We start from the raw sequence: 22,351 nt of genomic DNA on the forward strand, positions 1-22,351 counted from the left end.
CTGTTCAGCAAAGATTTGCGACAAAATTTCAATCGTTGCATCAAAAGAAAAATCTCTTGGATTCTTTGGAAGGATAAAGTTACTGTAACGTTCATGTTCAACAGTTCCAAGTTTTCGCAAGAGTATTCTGACCTTAGCGGCGTCATCAAGTTTTTGAGGTCGACCTTGAACAAATCTTCATATTTCTTGAACCAAGTTTCAAAAGTAATGCCAGCTGAACCATCAAAATTAAATTCATGGATAGAAATAACAATCTGGTCAACATGAGATTTGAAGGGATCATCTGTAACTTCTTTTTGATCCAGGTTCATTTTCTCAGTTAGCATCTCTATCATGCGCATCTGGAACTGTTCAAAACGTTCTTCTTGGCGTTCCAATAAGGCTTCAAATTGTTCAAAGGTAAATGATAGAGATGCTAACTCAGAAAATGAACCTGGATCAAAAAGAAGTTACAGATGATCCCTTCAAATCTCATGTTGACCAGATTGTTAATTCTATCCATGAATTTAATTTTGATGGTTCAGCTGGCATTACTTTTGAAACTTGGTTCAAGAAATATGAAGATTTGTTCAAGGTCGACCTCAAAAAACTTGATGACGCCGCTAAGGTCAGAATACTCTTGCGAAAACTTGGAACTGTTGAACATGAACGTTACAGTAACTTTATCCTTCCAAAGAATCCAAGAGATTTTTCTTTGATGCAACGATTGAAATTTTGTCGCAAATCTTTGCTGAACAGTCATCCTTGTTTAATATTCGTTATCAATGTCTCAAGATGACAAAAGCAGGTGATGATGACTGGGTGAAGCATGCGGGTTTAGTAAACCGTGAATGTGAGCGCTTCAAACTGTCAGCAATGACAGAAGACCAGTTCAAGTGTCTCGTATTTGTGTGCAGCCTCCAATCTCCCGAAGATGCCGATATTAGAACTAGAATTTTGAGTAAAATTGAACAATGTCCGAATATGACACTACAAGAAGTAACCACAGAGTGCCAGAGATTGGTAAACCTAAAGCATGACACTTCGATGGTCGAAAATAATGGCCAGTTGCCATACGTTCGTGCTGTAAGCGGAAAGAACGATTCTTGCTCAAGAAAGGTATCGCACACAGATAATCAGCCTTCATCTCCATGTTGGTCTTGTGGTGGTTGGCATTATAAAAGGTTCTGCCCATATAAAGAACATTGTTGTAGCAAGTGTCATCGCAAGGGACATAAAGAAAACTGCTGCAGAAAAAGAACCCATAAACGACATTCTTTGAAACCCTACTCGAAGAAATACAGATTTAATGCTCGAACTAACAAAATATTGGTATCACATAATCGAGCACGAATTTGCCGCCAAAGAAAGTATGTAAACTTGGATATAAATAAAAAGCGTGCCCGCCTGCAACTCGACACCGCTTCTGACATCACACTTATTAGTCGGAGAACTTGGAATCTTATCGGTAGACCACAGGTGCTCCCAACAACCCAGTTAGCTCACAGCGCATCTGGAGGAAAACTAAATATTGTTGGAGAGGTTTGTTGTACAGTTTCGAAAGGAAACGTGAAAACGAATGCAACTTTATATCTTACACAGAATCCAGGACTAGATTTGCTAGGTCTAGACTTGATAGAAACACTACAATCAGCAAATCATTCCATTAACCACATATGCAGCGCAGTGAGAACCAATAAACCGGTGGAAAAGGATCTGAAGAGTGTTGTATTGGAAAGACACAGTCAAGTGTTTACGGAAGAGTTGGGGGAATGCAAAAAGGTAAAAGCACTATTGATTCTTAAACCAGGAATCACCCCCGTCTTCAGACCAAAACGCCCGGTACCCTATGCAGCGCTACCTATTGTTGAACAAGAGTTAGAGCGTCTGCAAAGAAGTGGAATAATAGAGCCAGTAAACTTTTCTGATTGGGCAGCTCCAATAGTGGTTGTTAAAAAGCCTAATGGAAATATCCGGTTATGTGCAGATTATTCGACTGGATTAAATGAAGCGCTTGAAGCCCATCAATACCCATTGCCGGTACCAGAGGATTTATTTGCGAAACTGAATGGGGGTAAGTATTTTGCGAAATTAGACCTATCAGACGCTTATCTACAGATTCCAGTAGCAGATGAGTGTAAGTATAGCGACTTACGTGCAAATGGGTTTATTCTCATTTAACTCAGTTAAGCCCTTTTGCTAACTTATTTAGCGGACAAAGCCATCCGCACTATAACAATTTATTGTACCCTTATTATTATTTTGTGCTTGTATGAAATACGCATGCTTGAATATTGCTTACGGCCTACGCATTTATGTCACTCTGCTAGTCTCACTACTAACCGCTTATTTGATTCGATTACTCATTAATTTCACATGCTATATATATGTCCACGTTATTCATATGGTTGACTCTGCTTTCTCGCTCGCTTGATTGTACTCGATTACTTACATTCGCTCAGTCGCTCGCTTGCCTGTTTGCCGTTCGACACAACTCTTAATGCTCGTTTAATGCATCTGTAAATTTTGAACATCTGTGTGTGTGGTCTCGAAATAAACGTAATCAACGCTTCGTATTCGCCTTCTGAATAATATACCGTTGTGGGTTAAATAGGACGGTTATCAAGACGAATTGTATACGAAGTTTAAGGGATATATCGAATACCGACCACCACATAAGCATTACTTGACAATAAACACTCACAAGGGATTGTTCCGATATAACCGACTTCCTTTTGGAGTAAAGACCGCCCCTTCAATCTTCCAACAAGTTATGGACACTATGTTACAAGACATTCCTGGTACCGCGGCTTATCTCGATGATATATTGATCATGGGTACAGACTATGTTGATTTAGAGAATAAGGTGGATACGGTTCTCAGACGCATAGCAGATTATGGATTCAGACTGCGTTCCGAAAAATGTGATTTTTACATGGAGCAAGTCCGGTATTTGGGATTCATAATCGATAAAAACGGGAGAAAACCTGATCCTGAAAATGTCAAAGCCATTAAGTCCATGCCTCCACCGACGGATGTATCAACTTTACGTTCTTTCTTGGGAATGGTTAGTCATTATGGAGTTTTTCTTCCAGATATGCATCGCCATCGTGCTCCTCTTAATTGCTTATTGAAAAAGGATACTAAATGGTTCTGGTCAACTGAATGCCAGGAAGCATTCCTAAAATCATCGAACCTTCTCCTTACACACTATGATCTCGATCTTCCAATTATAGTCGCAGCAGATGCGTCGAACTACGGAATTGGAGCAGTAATTTCACATGCCTCTTCTGACGGGTCTGAGAAAGCAATTGCTCACGCTGCGAGATCACTGACTATGACTGAAAGAAACTACAGTCAAATAGAGAAAGAAGCCCTCGCGATTATATTTGCTGTAAAAAAGTTCCACAAGATGTTGTTTGGTAGGCAGTTCACCTTACTTACAGACCATAAACCGTTACTGACAGTTTTTGGATCTAAAAAAGGCATCCCGGTATATACAGCAAACCGGCTACAGCGATGGGCTACCACACTGCTGGGCTATGATTTCAAGATAAAGTATCAACCAACAACGGATTTCGGACAGGCAGATGCACTCTCAAGATTGATTAGTCAGCATGAAAAACAAGAAGAAGAGGTACTTGTAGCTGCTATAGATGTCGAGGCCGAGGTTCACAAAATATTGTCAGACGCAGTTTCCGGACTCCCGGTCACATTCGAAGCCATTAAAGCAGCTAGCAAGAAGGATAATGTATTGAAGATTGTTCGCCATTGCATACTCAACAAATGGCCGTCATCTAGACTACACGGAGAACTCTTACAATATTTTCGTCGACGAGAGTCATTAACAGTTGTCGATTCATGTATAATGTTTGGCCATCGTATCGTTATCCCCAGAAATCTTCGACACCAAGTCATTAAACAGTTCCACAGCGGGCATCCAGGGGTAAGTAAAATGAAATCACTAGCTCGGAGCTATGCATACTGGCCGTCAATGGATCATGATATAGAGCAAAAATGTCGCAGCTGTTGGTCCTGTCTAGAGGCTGCAAAGAATCCAATGAAAGTTGAACCACAACCATGGCCGAAACCGGACGGGCCTTGGCAAAGAATACATGCTGATTTCGCCGGACCTATACAAGGCAGAAATTACTTGGTTATTGTCGATGCATTCACAAAATGGCCAGAAGTATATGACATGCCGAAAATGACATCGGAGAGTACAATAAGAAGATTGTCAGGATTATTTGTTAGTTTCGGGGTTCCAGAGATCTTAGTGACCGACAATGGTACTCAGTTTATGTCATCCGCCTTCAAACGCTTTTGCAGTGAAAATGGCATATTGCATCTACAATCTCCTCCGTACCATCCTCAGTCAAATGGCCAGGCAGAAAGATTCGTGGATACGATTAAAAGAGCTCTGGTCAAAGGGGGAGGTGAGGGTATCCCGGAACAAGTGATTAATAAGTTCTTGATGTCTTACAGAGTTACCCCTAATCCGACAGTACCAGAAGGAAAGTCTCCGGCCGAGTGTATGTTCGGAGGGAAAATCCGGACAGTCTTTAACAGTATGTTGCCGCCCAGAAAGACAAATAAACCCACGAATAAAGATCGTAAGGTCAATCGTAGCTTCCAGGTGGGTGAAAAGGTACTTGTCAGATCGTATCAAGGTAATAGGAAGTGGGAACCAGGCGTCATAGAACGTCGAATCGGAAATGTACTGTACCTAGTCCGGAAAGGTGTCGGAAAATGCATAAGACATATAAATCAAATGCAAAGAAATGATAGTACAGTGGTCACAGAAAACCGGCTCCCATTTCAATTGCTCGTAGATTCATCTCAGAAGAACCATCATGAGCGCAAATATCGAAAAGACAAACGACGCAGAGAGAAAGCTGTACAACCCTCGAGAGTAATGGACCGCAAGAGGAATGCGACACCCAAGCTTCAGGTGGATCCAAGAAAAAAATCTTACACAACGGACTTTAAAAGGGGGAGGTGTGACGACGGACCACCGGCGAACTCGAGGAAGCTGTAAGAGGCTCAGAAGGAGCCGAAGACGTCCCATCCAATCACCTTTCGGAAGAATGTTCTAGAATTCCAACAGGTAGCTTCCCGATTGGATAATGCTAATAACCCCCTGTACGCGGATTGGAAGACTGTAATGATGATTTCGTTCTCACTAAAAACTATAAATACCTGACGATTTTGTACTATGATTGACACTGTTTGGAATAATATTCCTTTCGTTAGTCTTCTGTCTTCTTAGTGAGACTTGGAAGGGTTTTGGTGTTCTAGTGCTCAGTTATACGCGGTAGTATCAAGAAAAATCAGTTTTTCAAGATATAACAGAAAGTGATTGAAGAGTTCAATTAGAAGACTTATCACATACACACACACACATTAACCAGAAACTATTCAGAAAGAGAGCTAAAATAGAAAAGAAGAAAAAAGACAAAAACGAACCTAGGATTTCTTTCCGTTTCGATTGTGACAAAGCTGTATAATCAGTAGAACTAAACTGATGTGCATTGAACACATCTTCCATCTTCTCTATCAACTTTGCTGATTTATTAATTGTCAGTATTTGTTTGATTATATCAGCAGCATTCTGTTCAGCTAGTGCAACATTAGAAATTAATGCGGAACGTTGTTGTTTTCGTTTATCTTGTATAGCAGATAATTCAGCACAAACACGTGCTTCTTCCTTTCAATAAGAGATTTTAAAAAAGTACACCAGTATATTTTTAACATGCATTTAACGTATAAACTTTTATTTATTGAACTAAATATGGCGCTAAATTACCTCATTATTAAATATATATATCAAATGAAAAAGCAGAAGCGATCTATAAAGTATCCGACTGTTGACCTGAGATTTATAAAGAATTGTAATTTGTCTGAGTGACGTCATCGCAATACTAAGTTAGCAGCTAATATCAGTGATGCAGTCAGATATTGAGTCGAAAATAACGTAAAACCAGGCATATATATGCACAGGTCAAGGTTATCAACACAATGGGGCCAAATTATTAAGATTTTGGTTGTACCGGTGTCGGTGATATTAAAAATATTACGCATAGAAAATCTGATTCAATAAGAATCAATGAATAAGAATAGGAAGTATAAAAACGTTTTGAAGTTAAAGATCTAAGGGAAGAGGGAAAATGCTTCTGCATCACTGTAACAGATTTTAAGCCATATCACCAAGCGTTACCAACCACTGGTCACGATAAATACCAAGACCACAACCAGGCAGTTTGAACCTACAAACATTGACTTACATACACAGTCAGTGATTTGATGGACTGAAGTTAAGTCTTAACTTGATCACTTCTAGCTTTTTACCAAAGTGCTTCTATATCAGCAAACGTCGAGCGTCGAGGAAGACAGTAAGTAAACATACGTAATAAACGTCCGAACCACCCCAGTCAATTCATACCATATCAGCGGATATGTCATCGCTCTCCATTACTTTACGTCTAACTTCAGCATTGTTCACCCGATGATCCCAACATATATTATATCCTAGTGAAGTTTATATTACTAGCAACGTCTGAGACTTATTAATGGACTATTATTATTTATATATTCTCATGGTATAAATATTCGGTAACTAGATTATGTATATCTATATTCCCCTTGTTATAAGCTTTATTTTAACCTATAATTTATTATTGTACGATTTACTGTTCTTAAGCTATGTTCAGTTTATTGACTACTGCCTCCCACATTTACAGCCATCTTTTGGCTTTATTGTGTACAAATGTTATTTCCTATTTTATGGTGCGTTGCGGTCCGTTTGATTGATATATAAACCCAGTGTGTCTGAAATAAATTATTCGATTCACATAGTGGTTTGGCACAGTGCTGAGATTGTATAAGTCGTATTTTGATTGGTGGATAAATCACGTAATAAAAAGCCGGACATAAAGTCATAACACATAAGCGACAAATGAGTCAAAGACACTCATGATTAAAATCCTGAGCCCCACCCTTGCCTTCAACTTTCAGAATCCATGTTTCCCAACGATATAGTAATACATAGTTAACTGTTACACAGTATACTCGGCCTTTAATAGGAAGATGAACATCTTGCCTATATTGTAAGTCAAGAGAGACTCTTAAATTTGTGAAGAGCTTAAGTCAGACAGTAACCAGCTGAGGTTGATGAGACTTTCAGTAGAATTAAAGTTGCCGATGCGTTCGACTAACTCATTTCCAACTATTATTTTATATGATGACGTAAACCAGTGCAAATTCGAGTCATCGTTTCTAACCTCAACGTATTTGTATTTTCTTTTTTTTTTGAGTTCTCATTGTGATTTTTGCGTATGACAAGAAATGGACTGATATATTGTTGTAATTGTTATAACTTGTCAATTGAATGCTGATTGTCTTGGCTCTTTCTTTCTATTATATCAGTATTAGTTCAAATAATGAAAGAATCAATACGCTATTGAATGTATCAGTAAAAGATAATCAAAACAGTAAACTTCTATGAAATCAAAGTTTAGGATTTAATTACCACATACGTAAGAATTTGATTATTTTATAATATATAAATATTGAACATGATAGACTATCTTAATCAACAATAAATAGTACTTACTTCTGCTAATTGTACAAGTATTTGTTTATTTTGATTCAATTTAGCATTTAATTCTTGTTCGGTCCAACGACTTTCCAATGATTGACGTTCTAATTCTAAGGCTAGAAGATTTTCTTCGTTTCGTTTTTTAGTATAATTAGTTAGTGATGATGATGGTGTTGCTGTCTGGAGATAATTAAAAATAAACAGATGAATTGATAGAAACTGATTATTATCAGAATGGGCGATTGCGGAGATTGAAGTAATTTCAATAGATGGATTCATGAATCTTTAGTAGCTTAAGATCGTATGATTGATTGCTATTGACATATAAATGTCGCCAATCCTCGTATATAATTATCGACTTAACTCACGTTGGTGAATAACGGAATCAAATAAGTCAAATACGAGAATGAATTTCGAATACTTATATTTCGTACAATTGTTGGTCGAGACAAACGATCGAAAGAACGAAGCATAGAAAGGGAAGCGAAATGACACTCAGTGGAGAAGGCGTGTGAGCCAACTCCCTTTAATCAAGTGTTAACCAATATTTATAGCCATATAAAAATAGGTTACGGACATGTGATAAACAGAATAAGACGTGTGCACACACATGCGCTCATATAAAAACAGTCATGATTGATAAGCGAATAACTAACAAGGTCGAAACGTAACTCAAGTAGAATGGATAAATTGGTCTGTCCAGAAGCTAGATAAAGGTATATGGACTTAACATAGCAACCGACACTACAAATCAATCTAAGCTAGACCACCATTGAAAACTTGAATTTCTTGGAGTTCTAGTGAGAAGCCATAACCAGTGGAGTCCAATCCGTGTCGGGCGGATAAAGTTATCCATCACAGACAATGAACGAAGTTTGTGCAATATCATGGGTTGAGTAAAGTTAGATAATAACACCGTTGGATGCCGGCTCAATGGTCTACAGGTTAAGTGTTCGCGTGTGAGGCTGAAGGTCTTAGGTTCGACTCCCTATGAAACTCCAGTAGTTCATGGAATTATCATCAAATCTTATGATCTCCCTCTTCAGCAGGTCTAAAGCTTTAGATATCATTGTTATCCAACCCTTTCGAGGAAGAATATCAACTGTACGTGAGGCAGATGTAGACTCATACGACATACCCTTGTCAGCCACAACTTGATCATAATGTTCACTCCCCTTTTGACGTAAACGTTCTAACTCAATTTCTCTTTCTACCTGAGCTAAACCTGCTTTATCTAGTTCCAGCTCCAACAGAGGTTCTATTCGGTAGCCATTTCTTCTAAATTGGTCGTCACTATGAATTCCTGAATAGTGAGGAAACAATTTAGGAATCTGATCAGTTTTATGATTCTCCGTAGACATTTAAGAGTACTCAATGTATGGATTTTTGATTAATTGACTGTTCGAAACTTTGTAAGAAATTACTTCCTACAGTAATAGCACGTATTAAAATAGTCATAGAAGATTAAAGAAATAGATGGATACTAAACTGTTTGTATGGTATACCACAAAATTTGAATTTGCATTGAATTAGAACTGTGTCTAAAAGAAGTTACATAATTTGAATGACGTTTACTTCAACATTACATAATCAAGTTTCCTTTCTGTACGAGCCGCCAGTATTGGAAGATATCTAACCTGTACTGTTGTATTTTCGGTATTCAAAAATTCACTGACCAGCTAACTACTTATGAACTAGTCAAGATAGAAATTATTTTGAATAATTACCAAAAAATAACAAGTGATGTTGTGGTGTGTGCTACTTATACTGATATAAGTAGTATATGACGCGAGTTAAAAACGTTATGTCTGGGCAGCGGAAGATGGGGGAAGACCAAGAAAGGAAGAGTGAGAACACCATGCAATTTGTAAGAAAACGCATGAACAATGAAGTGTGAGACAATGGATTGATGTTTGCAGCAGGAACAGTCCAGGTTGATATGATGGATTGATATTTTGCAAATTACGGATTTGCTATATGGTTTTTCTAGTTTACCAAGTAACTCTGTAACTTTGTGCTAAACACATTCCATTGTCCCCACCCGTGTTCTTGTTCACTAAAATATATGTAGTTAACTCAGAAAAAATTATTCACTGTTAATAGCATAAAGAAAATTGGTTCTAACAACTGAATTGAAGTTTATGGGACTTACATTGTTGGAACAACTTTGCATATTTTGTTCATTCATTTGATTAAAAGTATTATTCTTATTTGTGGAAGTGTAATTACTAGCCACATTTTCATGATTCACAACAACATTATAACATTTCATTCCTTCTTCTGAAAATAGAAAAAGGTCAATAATATAAATAATTTATAATTAAACGAAAAATTTTCTTTCAGCATTTTAATTATAATAAAATAAATATCTCTAGGACGTAATTAGACCAAGAAATTAATACATTCACGATTGACAAACATATTAGTTATTTTTTGATGGAGTTTTGTTCTCTGAACTGGATGGTTTGGTCATGGAGCATTCATCATTCTTCTGAACGACATCATCAGCACAAACTTCAGGTAAAAGTGAAGTGTTCGAATTTCTCCACATGTGGTTCACAGATTGTCTTATACACCTCGATGTTGATTGGTTTTTGTTGTATCACCCAATGGAAGATACAACCAAAACAAAGAAGTAAACAATGATAGGTTTAAGGTCAACAAGAACCAATCAACATCGAGGTGTACAGGACAAGTTGTGAACCATATGTGGAGAAACTCGAACGCTTCACTTCGATCTGAAGTTTGTGCTAATGATGTCGTTCAGAAGACAGATGAAAGCTCTATGACCAAACCATCCAGCTCAGAGAACGAAACTCCATCAAAATCATCCACCTGAGCTACAAATCTTCTTCACCATCTTAATATTAGTAACTGCATACACTCTTGATGGTAATCAGTGATGCATATGAAACAGATTACTTACTTACCCACTTACTTACTTACTTATTTACGCCTGTTACTCCCAATGGAGCATAGGCCGCCGACCAGCATTCTCCAACTCACTCTGTCCTGGGCCTTCTTTTCTAGTTCCATCCAATTCTTCATTTTTCTCATGTCTATTTCCATTTCCCGGCGTAATGAGTTCTTTGGTCTTCCTCTTTTCCTTTGCATGGCCTTGAGGATTCCATGTGAGGGCTTGTCTTGTGACGCAGTTGGGTGCTTTCCTCAATGTGTGTCCTATCCACTTCCAGCGCTTCTTTCTGATTTCTTCCTCCGCTGGGATCTGGTTTGTTCTCTCCCACAGTACGTTGTTGCTAATAGTGTCCGGCCAACGGATCCGAAGTATTTTGCGTAGACAACTGTTAATAAACACCTGTATTTTCTGGATGATGGCTTTCGTAGTTCTCCAGGTTTCTGCCCTATACAGTAGAACTGTCTTGACATTTGTATTGAAAATTCTGACCTTGGTGTTGGTTGACAGTTGCTTTGAGTTCCAGATGTTCTTCAGTTGTAAATATGCTGCTCTTGCTTTACCGATCCGCGCCTTCACATCTGCATCAGATCCACCCTGTTCATCAACGACTTTGTCAACTGTCCTCCATGCACGATTTTGCAGTGTAATCCATCATATGAACTCTGTATGATATTGACTATCTTCTGGGGTACGCCGTAGTGTCGAAGAAGTTTCCATAGTGTTGTTCTGTCTACGCTATCAAATGCCTTTTCGTAGTCAATGAAGTTTATGTAAAGTGATGAATTCCATTCAATTGATTGTTCCACAATGATCCGTAGAGTTGCGATTTGGTCTGTACACGATCTATCCTTACGGAATCCTGCCTGTTGGTCACGAAGTTGGGCGTCTACGCAGTCCTTCATCATGTTCAACAATATCCTGTTGAAGACTTTTCCCGGTATTGAGAGAAGAGTGATGCCCCTGTAGTTATCACACTTGCTGAGATCGCCTTTCTTCGGTATTTTGGTCAGAAGTCCTTCTTTCCAGTCTTTTGGTACTTGTTCCTCATCCCAAATCTTATTGAAGAGAATGAGGAGTATCCTTGCAGTTGCCGCTACGTCTGCTTTTAGTGCCTCTGCTGGGATGTTGTCCGGTCCTGCTGCTCTGCCACTCTTGATTTGTCTGATGGCCATGCTTATCTCTTCAATTGTCGGTGGGCCAACATTGATTGGGAGGTCCGTGGGTGCTGCTTCGATGTTGGGTGGGTTCAGTGGAGCTGGTCGATTCAAGAGTTCTTTGAAGTGTTCTACTCACCTGTTTTGTTGCTCTTCAATGTTGGTGATTACCTCGCCTTCCTTGTTTTTCACTGGTCGTTCTGGTTTGCGGCGATTTCCAGAGAGTTTCTTTGTCGTGTCATACAATTGTCTCATGTTTCCTTCTCTTGCAGCCTTTTCTGCCGTCGTTGCTAAATCTTCCACATATTTACGTTTGTCGGTTCTGATGCTCCTCTTCACTTGTTTGTTTACTTCTGTGTATTCAGCTTGTGCCTTGGCTTTTTCTGCTCTTGTTCGACTGGTATTGATTGCTGCCTTCTTGACCCTTCTTTCTTGAATCTTATCCAGTGTATCAACAGTGATCCATTCCTTGTGATGGTGCTCCTTGTGACCCAGGACCTCATGACATGTTGAAGTGATTGCCTCTTTGATCCCCTTCCAGTTGCTCTCCACAGTAGTTCCTTCTCCGTTGAATAGATCATGAAAGGCCTGGAACTTGTTGCTGAGGACTATCTTAAATTTGTTGAGTTTGTTAGTATCCTGAAGAAAGGCCGTATTGAACTTTTGTGATATTGTCCGCCCCGTTGTCCAGTGTTTCTTGAGTTTCAATTTCATCTTGGCGACCAGCAAGTGATGATCTGATGCTATATCAGCTCCTCTCTTGGTTCTCACGTCCTCTATAGTAGTCCTGAACGTTTTGTTGATGCAAATATGGTCGATTTGGTTTTGTGTAGAGTGATCCGGTGAAGTCCATGTGGTTTTGTGTATGCGTTTATGTGGGAATATGGTGCCGCCTATGACCAGTTCATTGAAGGCACATAGATTTGCAAATCTCTCACCATTTTCGTTCCTTTCTCCCAGTCCGTGTTGTCCCATGATGTCTTCATATCCAGTGTTGTCCGTTCCAACCTTGGCATCGAAATCTCCCATCAGAATGGTCAGGTCCTTTGTTGGGCACTTCTCGATGATTGACTGCAGCCTATTGTAGAATTAATCTTTAGCGTCTTCATTGTAATCGTTAGTAGGCGCATAGCATTGGATGATGTTCATTGAAATGCCCTCTTCCTTTGTTTTGAAGGAGGCTTTGATGATCCTTGGTCCATGAGATTCCCATCCTATAAGTGCATTTTGTGCTTGTTTGGACAGCATCAATGCAACTCCTTGTGTATGTGGAGTATGTTCTTATTCATGGCCGGAGTATAACAGGAGTTCTCCTGAAGTCAGTCGTTGTTGTCCAACTTGTGTCCAATGTGTTTCACTGATCCCAAGCACCTCTAGGTTGTATCTTCTCATTTCTGCAGCAATTTGGAAGGCTCTCCCGGTGTCCCACATTGTACGAACATTCCATGTACCTAAATAAATGGTCGCTCTGGTTGTCAGAAGGGGCATCGGCCTCGTAACTTCCGAAGGACTTCGGCTTTCATCATGAGGCGTGATAGTTCTGTCAAATGAAGACCTTCTGACTCCCGGGGCAGAGTTTAAAAGGTTTGAATAATTTTTACTGGTTAGCGTTTTTTAGCGAGTTAGTTTTCTACGGGATGAGGACGCTAACCCCATGCCCAACCCTCCTCCTTTATCCGGGCTTCGGACCGGCAGTAGCCCCCGGAGGGACTTCAGGCGGAGTTATGTGAAACAGATTAAGATGGATGAAATACTGCAAGTTTATTTCATGTGTTTTTTGGTTTAGCTTCTTAGTTTGTCTAGGTAGTAGTTTGAACAGTTCAACTATTTGATATGAATCAGTTTAGTTACATCGCTAAAAGAGAAGACCTCTTTTAAGAAGACAGATTGTTAACAGTTTGTTTGCAGTGCTCAGTACAAACGTAACCTAAGTATACTGATGGGTTCATTCTTTGCGAATCAGCACTTATGAACGAATCCAGAAACGTACAACAAGCTGATCATGTCATTTTTCGATAAACACTTGTATTTCAACTTCTTTTTATTTTTCCAACTTTTTGTCTAACTCATCTTCCTGAAACCCTTCAAACTGAGTAAAGTACAATATTCGAAAGAGTTTAGACAGGGTATAATAATTGTCTCCAGTAGATAATTCAACAACTCAAATAGTTATATTGAACCCCCAAGCCTTGCCAAGTTTAGTGTGTTGCCTATAATCATAACGTCATAATTCCATAATAATTCTATCAACCACGAAATTTACATCAGAAAACAGTAGATCATAAGCAAAACAGTAAAGACCCCTACAGTAGTAAAATGTAAGCAGAAATACTTAAACAAATAAGCAAACTCAGGTAACAAACACCGCAAGTAATTACGACATTTAGTACTCCCAAGTCACATTACCTAGAACGACCGACATTCCATGTTGATTTCCAAGCAGATGTAATTCATAGAGTTTTTGATTTCCTGTACCACTCAAACCAAAGATCAAAGACCATATGAACTAGTTCTCTTGCTCAGCATAGTCAATTATATGCTACTCTTTCAACCTCCTTTTACTTTATCTAACATACCATATCAAAGTAGACGATGATTGGGACACCTTTCTCATTCATAACCATTTAAGAGGTAACCGATATTAACAGACTCAATTTATGACTCTATAACTACTCCATAACATACAACTTCAGAATTCAGTTAGTTTCACCGAACATCATGAAAAAAATGTACGACTCCAAGCTGACTGAGCATGCGAATATGTACTAGGTAACTAAAATTCACTACAATTTCTCATTAGTTTAGCTTACTTCCATTACACATATGAAGTGCAGTTTGAAAATATCCATCAAGAAATATTTGTAGCTTAAGTATGTCTAACACTCTTAGTAGTCATATTTTAAGTGCGTCATTTAAAGAGTAAAATACTGTCTCTAGCAAACATTTGAATATCACTCCAATACTGTAAGTGGATTAATTTGAGACGATAGAATTATTTCAATAATTCCTATTGGATGATAACACTGAATTCTTAATACATGACAATCAAGTCAATCTGTAAAGTTATATAATAAAGAGAATTTGTGAACTATATAAGACAAAAATATACTTATGAATATGAAGTATGAAAATATGGCATAATAGAAAAATAGAGAAAAATACAAAAAAAATAAATTACTGCTTTTAGGAAAATATACCTTGAGATAAATAATCCATTATTGATGTCAGTCCCAGTTTACATATATCTAGAAAAGAATAATCAATATAAAAAGTATATATTCAATTGGAAATACATAACTCTTTGCCCTCTATATTATTATAATAAAATTTCAGCAATACTAATAAAGAATAACTGTGCAATATCATGGATTGGATGTCAACTTAGAGGTTGGTCTAAGGTTAGACACACCTCGCGAGACTTGAAGGATCTGGATTCGATCCTCAGTGGTTAGGGTTATGCGTGTGCATTGGTCAAAAGTCTTATACTAAGGCTAACAAGTTATCCAGGGTTTCTTGGTTTGTAATGGTCAAGATCAGTCGGTGATGTAAACTATAAAATTCAAAAATCCCCACAAACCCCTTATAGTAATAATAATCATGTGCTCACTAGTGACTAAATTTGAGAGGTGATTCCTGATGTCTCAGCGAGAAGCCGTGAATAGTGAGGTTCAACCATGTCACGTGTAAACCGTTAGATGCTGGGTTGATGCTCTGCAATAATAATAGTACGAAGAAGAAAAAAAGAAGGGAGTTTTCCTACTTTCCCTATTAAATGAATTTTCAAATGACATAGGTCACAATCAATATAAAAGTTCACTAGTTTGACATGTAACAATGTCTATTAGTTTATATATGCAACATTTCGACCATTGTAGCACAGAAATTATGGATTTCCAAATGTAGAGACATAATCAATTTACTGAAAACGATAGTTTGCTCGAGTACCTCTAGCAGTTAATTACTCAATGCGGAATCTTTCCAGATCGTTTTACTCTTCAAAAAGAAGAAAAACATGTTCATAAGTTGTACTGGAGCCCATATGGTCGGACCTTATTATTAAAACATTAGTATTGTCTAGTCAAATTATTGATTAGTTCGCTCTAAGGATGTAGGCCAGATGAGCTATTTGATCAATATCTGAATGAATAATGAATAAATACCAAGACCTTAATGTTTGTCAGTCGTCCGACTAATTAATATCCAGTATCCAATCAAAAGAAGAAATTAGCAAACAGATAAAATCCTTATTTCACGGCTGTTTCCATATATGAGTGGACTCATACAACAATATGGTGTAATATTCTGTTCACACACCAACATAAATAAGAAATAAGTGCGCATAACTACACAGTATGTGTAAATAAAACTATGTGACTGGTCCATAATAGATTAACAACAACCTCTTGCTCCAATTACTTCAATATTCTGACTAACTAGATAGTATCAAACTAGCCGTTCAAACAAACAGTTTGACTCAAAATTTGTATTTAACAACTGAATTACATTAGCTATTTTCTTTTTAATGAACAACATTGAGATTTCATGAGATTACACCCACCTGAAGTAGGATATTGTATATGATCGCAGGAAAGAGTTAATTCTTTCAAATCTTTCAAATAGCACAATTGTTTAGGTAAAGATGACAAAGGATTATTTTTCAAATAAAGTTTAGTAATATGTTGTAATTTCCCAAAATCTGATGGTAATTCAGTAAGACGATTATCTGTAGAATAATTAAAATAAGTTTTCTTGACAAAATGTGAATATATTTTTGTTTCTTATATCTTGAAAGTAAAAGATTTCTGAGTAAACGATGTTATAACTACGACCTTGAGCGGTTTATTACGCAACCAGGAAAGTGTTTAGTTTTGAAGCAATTTGTGACGAACAGTAATAAAATTGCAATGGGATAAACAACTTTAATATGATAAATAAACAAAAATCTGTTAGGATTAAAAAATAGGAGCCCAGGTAGGAGTCGTGAGTTACTATTAGGAATGTTATTGTTAGAAGTCCGGGTTAAGAGTGTTAAGACTGGGAGTTAGCAATGAGGATTAAGTTAAGGGTTAAGATTGTTTACCCCTAAAACACGTTTCTCTATGCTTTGGATCACTTTAATTACATTCAGATAGTCTGCATTAGGAGCATGTGTTTCTTGTAATTCAGCGTACACTCCACTTTGCATTCACTACATAGTCGCACAAAAGATACTTTTAACAGTTTCAAGTATTTGGGAAACTGAGTATAGACAATCTTACTTGCTTTTCAGTAAGATATATGTTATCTTTCACTGCGTTTTGTATTTTGAACACACTCTAATAGACGTCATCTTAAATTTGATTGGTTCCCTGAATATTATTGTTTTAATGCGGTTCAAACGATTTTTGACCATAAAACAATCGATATTTAGGAAAAATAAGATTTATTTAATTAAAAACAACTGAAATATTTTTAAGTACAATGAATATTGAGTGAAAGTTTGCTTACAAATCTACAGTTCATTATTGAGTATCGAACATTTTGTTAAGTTAGTGGAACAATATTTACTTAACCTGAAATATTCGTTTATAATCTTACTTAATGAGAACGAAAGAAGGAAATAATAATAAGCAACGTTATATCCACCGTATAAGTTAAAAGTTGCAGTGACTGTCACTAAATTGATAGTGAGTTAACTTTTCAAGCGACAAATGCTTGGTTTCGCATCTGTGTAAACAAAAATACTGAGATGCAACCTCAAATCAGATGGGACCTGAGTTCAATACTATGCATTATCTAAAATGCTTACAATTAACTTGTAGTCACAGAAAATATCGAGGCATTCACTCAAGGAACAAACATACCAACAGAGATTGGTTAGATGTAATCTCGAATATCAACAACGAAAAAACATAAAACCCATATACACACAAGAAAGAATATCACTCTAAGGACATGTGTGAACAACACTGGGAGAAAATAGTATAGCGTAAAATTATCGTGAAAATCTTTATATTTCAATTTACCTTCAATGTTAAGAAATAAAAGTTGAGAAAGAGATGTGATGGTAGACGGTAATGTTGATAATAGATTTTTTGAAGCATTTAAAACCTAAACATATAATTTTAGGCTATTAATTTTACCGGAAACAATATAATCAAAATATTACCTGTAAGCATTTCAACTCAGAAATATTATTAGGTAATTGTTGAAATTCATTTGAACTTATATCAAGCAGTACAATATTTTGAAGATATGTTAGTTTACCACCAGAATCAAGTTTTTGTAAGGAATTTTGTTGTAAATATAATTTTGTCTTTAGTAAAACTTTAACAAGTGAAAAAGTTCCTTCAGGAATCTAAATATTAATTGTAATCCTATCAAATATAAAGTATATATATTACCATTTTAAGTTCACACGAAGACAGATCAAATATATCATCTGGACATTCTCGAGCCTAAAATTTATACAGGTATAGAAAACAGAATAGGTATACAATCTCAAAAAGAAAATATTTGTAAATATATTACGAAATACTAAGAAATAAAAACACACTTAGAAAACTGGCAGCCTAATTTTAAAAAATTTAAACAAATATTTCTAATATCTCAAACGTATTCTCCACGTATATAGCTTAATAAGAAATACTTGACACAAAAATAATTGAGTTCAAATCACTACACTTACAAATAGTACAACACAGAAAGTACATATAAAAGGAGGAAGGTATTCAAGTCAACAAGGAAAATTTATAAGTATGATAGATTATTATCAATTCATTTACCAGGTACAGGCTTGTATACTTGACTTGAAGCTAAATTCTAAGTGTGAGGGTTAGTAGTGATAGTACCCAGTCAGTCGAACCGAAATAGACGGGAGTAGCGTTGGTACAGACTACATAGTGGCTGAGAGTTCAACACCCCGACTACTGAGCCACTGCTTTTCTGATAAGTATGAAGAAACCATTTGTCTGAAGTTCAAACGATGATTTTAATTAGGTGAATGTTTTATTTATTTATTTGAACACCTTAACTTCGGTACAAGGGGGCACCAAATACACATGCACCATACAATAAAAATGAGGGTTTGAAAAGACAATAATAATTATTATTATTACATTATTATAGGAGAGGCAGATCAGTTAGGAAAAATATAACCAGAAAGTTCTATTAATTAGGGACGTTACACTCATTTTTATGAAGTGAATGAAAACTGCAGAAGGATAGCCGTTGGATTCTATCCTGAATCATATCTGATAACGTCTCAAGCCACTGTGTTGCACCAATTTTAGGACCCAAACCAAAGAGTCGTGACGGACCAACAGATGACAGTCCTGTACAGCTTAATTTCATACCACGACACCATGCGTTTACTAAATTTCAGAATTCACAAGAGGATTATTTTGATTCGTCATAGCAACACAGCATAGGAAAAGCGATATTGCTGAAATTTTCTTGTGTTAAACTTAATTTTTAGTGAAGCTTTTTTTCGTCCAGATTATAATTTATGGACGAACCAGTCAGATATAAGATAACAGGTCTTGGCGTGAAATTCATTTGCCCATCTAGCTGTATAGCGTCTTGGCATTTTAGCTGATGTCAGTTCGTGATGAAAACTCTAAACCTAGTTCCTAATTATCAACTGTAACCTATAGTTCTAATTCCTCAAGCTGCTTTATAAGTTATTTAGTCCTAGTTATTAAATGAAAATTCTCAGAATCACTTCAGCGTCGATCACAGGTTGTTCACAAAGCGTAGTCTCACCGTTTGTTTTTTTTTTTTGATGAACTGACTTTCTGACGTGCACGTGACACGTTGGAACTAATGAAACGTACTTCGTGAGGGCCTGTCCGGTTTCATATGCACTTATTAGTGAGGACATAAATAGTCCATCATCTGTAACTTCTTTTGATTGTCGTAAATGACAAATGTACACTGAACTTACAATTAAAATACGTAACGAGCATCTGGCTATCAATAGACAGATCAACAGTTGTTGATCTCCCAATAAACTTTGATATTATTTCTCGTTAATAAATATCTTAATCCATGTATCATTTTTTTAATGTATTTGACAGCAGTCATCGTGTTATACGATGGAAATAAAGGTGAACATATGAGATACTTGGGACTAGGCGAAAAGATCATTCGGCGGTATTTCAGACAGACAGCAACAAAAAGGAGAAATCCCGCATTATTTTTATGCGTTCCTCCTTGATTTTCTAACGGAATTCACATTTTATTTCCTTTTATTCGCCTTTATTTCCCTTTTACTGGTTACTCGAGCTACATTAATGTAACGATTTATAAATCGACATATCGTTTATATTGAAATCAATGCCATCAGTTTCAATTGAATTTCTCATTTTAGGTAGCACTTGGTTTAAACCTACGAGGTACATTTTTTTCTCGAGCAACCGCCTCGATCCATCAGATTGCTTTTTAGAAAACATCAGTGACCTAGAATCGTAGACACCTTAACTGAAAATCCACTTCTCAAATGTATTCACTATTCACCACGTTCAAAGAAGTACTTAACTGATATAGAAAGTAAAATATTTAGGCTACTTTCATGTGTAAGCCATCGAAGCACTTCGAAAATACTCAGTGTAAGATTGGAAGTTAGTTTTTTAGATCTTACCTTTCATGAATCACAAATGCCTTGATATAACCCACTCGGGCTCTCACTTTGTCCACTTGTATGTTTATTTATTAAATTTTTAATCCCACAACTGTGTGATTGATATATTGAGGACTTTTTTTATCAAAAACTAAGTGAGTTCAACGTTCTTACTCGGTTGTCAAACTAGATATTTTCTCGTCTTTTCTTACCAGATTCTTTACATATGGATCTAAAGAAGCTACTATAACACATAGTGAAGCCTCAGAATAAACCCAAATCTACCAAAAGCTAGATCTCTCAATGATTCCAAAACAATTTTTAAAACTTCTTCACATCAATTAAAATTAGTCACAAGTACTACATAACAAGACATCTTTTCAGAACCGAAAAAGAAAAGGCTTGCAGGAAAATTTGTTCAGAATTTCATGTGGTCGAAAATAGTAGACTACGAAACGTCTCATCAAAAGTAATAGGAGTGGAACTTAAGTAGAATCGTTTGGAAAAAATTGGTGTTTCGTTTTTCAGTAGCAAGCATAGTATGTCAGTGCCCCTAGTTAATCCTGACAGTTTGACTTTCGGTGAAGTTCCAGCTTCTTCCTGAAGATGTTCGCTGATGAGGCTGATACAACTTGTCTGGGTAAGGCGTCTTAGTCATTAACTACTCAATAAGAAATAAAGAACCCCACTTTAAGTTTATCAGATCGCGGTTTGTGAACTTTTTTGATATGACCTTGGAGATTATCAGAGCTGGAGGGAGCAAAATAATAAGATATATTAACACCCGGATCGTAATTAAAGATACAAAATGGCAGTAAAAAGTCACTGAGCATCCCGGGGTACGACAAGGGGAAAAGGTTTAGGCATTTTAAGTGCGCCTTTATGTTCCTGAACGTGCCATTAATAGTATACTGGTAATTATTACCGTGTACGACGTGCATGAGTACACTCTTCCTAGAAATAAATTCTAAGCTTCAACCTTAAGCCCATCTAGTTAATTCGTTTAGGTCAACTTGGAGATCTAAATGATCAGCCTCAATTTTATTGTTCTCCGGATTTTGACATCATTCGCAAACAATAATGTCGACGACTTAAGCAATCACGGCATTTTATTAACGTAGAGAAGAAAGAGTAGGAGACTTGATATAGTGCATTGGGGTACATCACTTTTGACCAGCTTCCATTCGGATAACGTTCCATTAACCTGGACTTTCTGTCTGTGATCACACAAAAAGTTTTCTCACCATTCCTGTACATCACCTGTTATCACGAAGCTCGAGAGATTCTGCATATAACCTTTTTATGAAAACTTGTCAAACGCTTTGTTAAAGTCTATGAATGTCACATTGACAGACAGACCGTTATATAGGGATGCCGTCTATTCCCCTCTCGCAATAAGTTAGTCGAGCATGAATGCTTGTTTCAAAACCCGTGTTGCTCGGGAGTTAACAAATTGCAAGAATCTATGTGACTTGGCAAGTTAACCGGAATTATCTTCTCAAATAAATTAAGGACTATGCTGGTAAGACTGGAAAGTCTGTAGTTAGATACGATCTGTCTCTGACCATCCTTAAATATAGGACTGACTATAGCGTCTTTCCAATCTAGGAAGTTGAGCCAGTGAAAGGGATATGTTGAAAGGCGTCGCGAGTGATCTTGAAATGATGTCCGCGAGGGATGACGGTAGTCGTGGATGTAAACCATCAGGGCCTGACATCTTAAAGGTTTGAGGTTAGTGACCAATAGAAGAACAGTTTCCTCAGTTACCTGTACAGATTCAATGGATGGTATCTCGGTGTGATTGGGATAAGTATTTGTAACAATACACGTAGAGTAGACTTCGCTAAAATAGTTTGAAAAAGTCTCAGCTTTTGCCCGATATGGTTCAGCTAGTAAATCTGGGCCCTCTTTTACAAAGACCACAAATTCTTCAAAGCTTTACTCCTTCCCGTGCATTATGATCTTATCGGCGACTTCCACCCCCTTATTCTGTAATTCTATTGGCAAGCATGAAACTATTATTTCCAAATTAGCCGTAAAATTAACATCAGACATGTAGCCCATTTCCTTCAACATTATACATACATTACGTAGCTCAATCGCGA

At 37.0% G+C, this 22,351-nt stretch overlaps 1 protein-coding gene across 2 annotated transcripts in view; it reads right to left on the minus strand.

Moving 5' to 3' along the window:
* The window catches only part of LRSAM1_1 (E3 ubiquitin-protein ligase lrsam1), a 41,283-nt gene extending 21,156 nt beyond the window's left edge, over positions 1–20,127 (minus strand). The window contains exons 1-9 of one of the 2 annotated variants that reach the window (XM_051214196.1): positions 20,020–20,127; positions 18,031–18,084; positions 17,796–17,984; positions 17,653–17,737; positions 16,206–16,370; positions 14,845–14,892; positions 9,729–9,856; positions 7,592–7,756; positions 5,446–5,686 (exon numbers count right to left, since the gene is read on the minus strand). In XM_051214196.1, coding sequence (XP_051067345.1) covers positions 5,446–5,686; positions 7,592–7,756; positions 9,729–9,856; positions 14,845–14,892; positions 16,206–16,370; positions 17,653–17,737; positions 17,796–17,984; positions 18,031–18,084; positions 20,020–20,079 — 1,135 coding nt within the window. In that variant the 5' untranslated portion in view covers positions 20,080–20,127. Of the gene's footprint in view, positions 1–5,445; positions 5,687–7,591; positions 7,757–9,728; positions 9,857–14,844; positions 14,893–16,205; positions 16,371–17,652; positions 17,738–17,795; positions 17,985–18,030; positions 18,085–19,862 lie in introns of both variants that reach the window. The other variant, XM_051214195.1, reaches the window with a different exon arrangement.
* Positions 20,128–22,351: the final 2,224 nt, after the last annotated feature.

Source organism: Schistosoma haematobium, chromosome 2, assembly GCF_000699445.3.
Source record: "Schistosoma haematobium chromosome 2, whole genome shotgun sequence".
NCBI classification, from domain to species: Eukaryota; Metazoa; Platyhelminthes; class Trematoda; order Strigeidida; family Schistosomatidae; genus Schistosoma; species Schistosoma haematobium.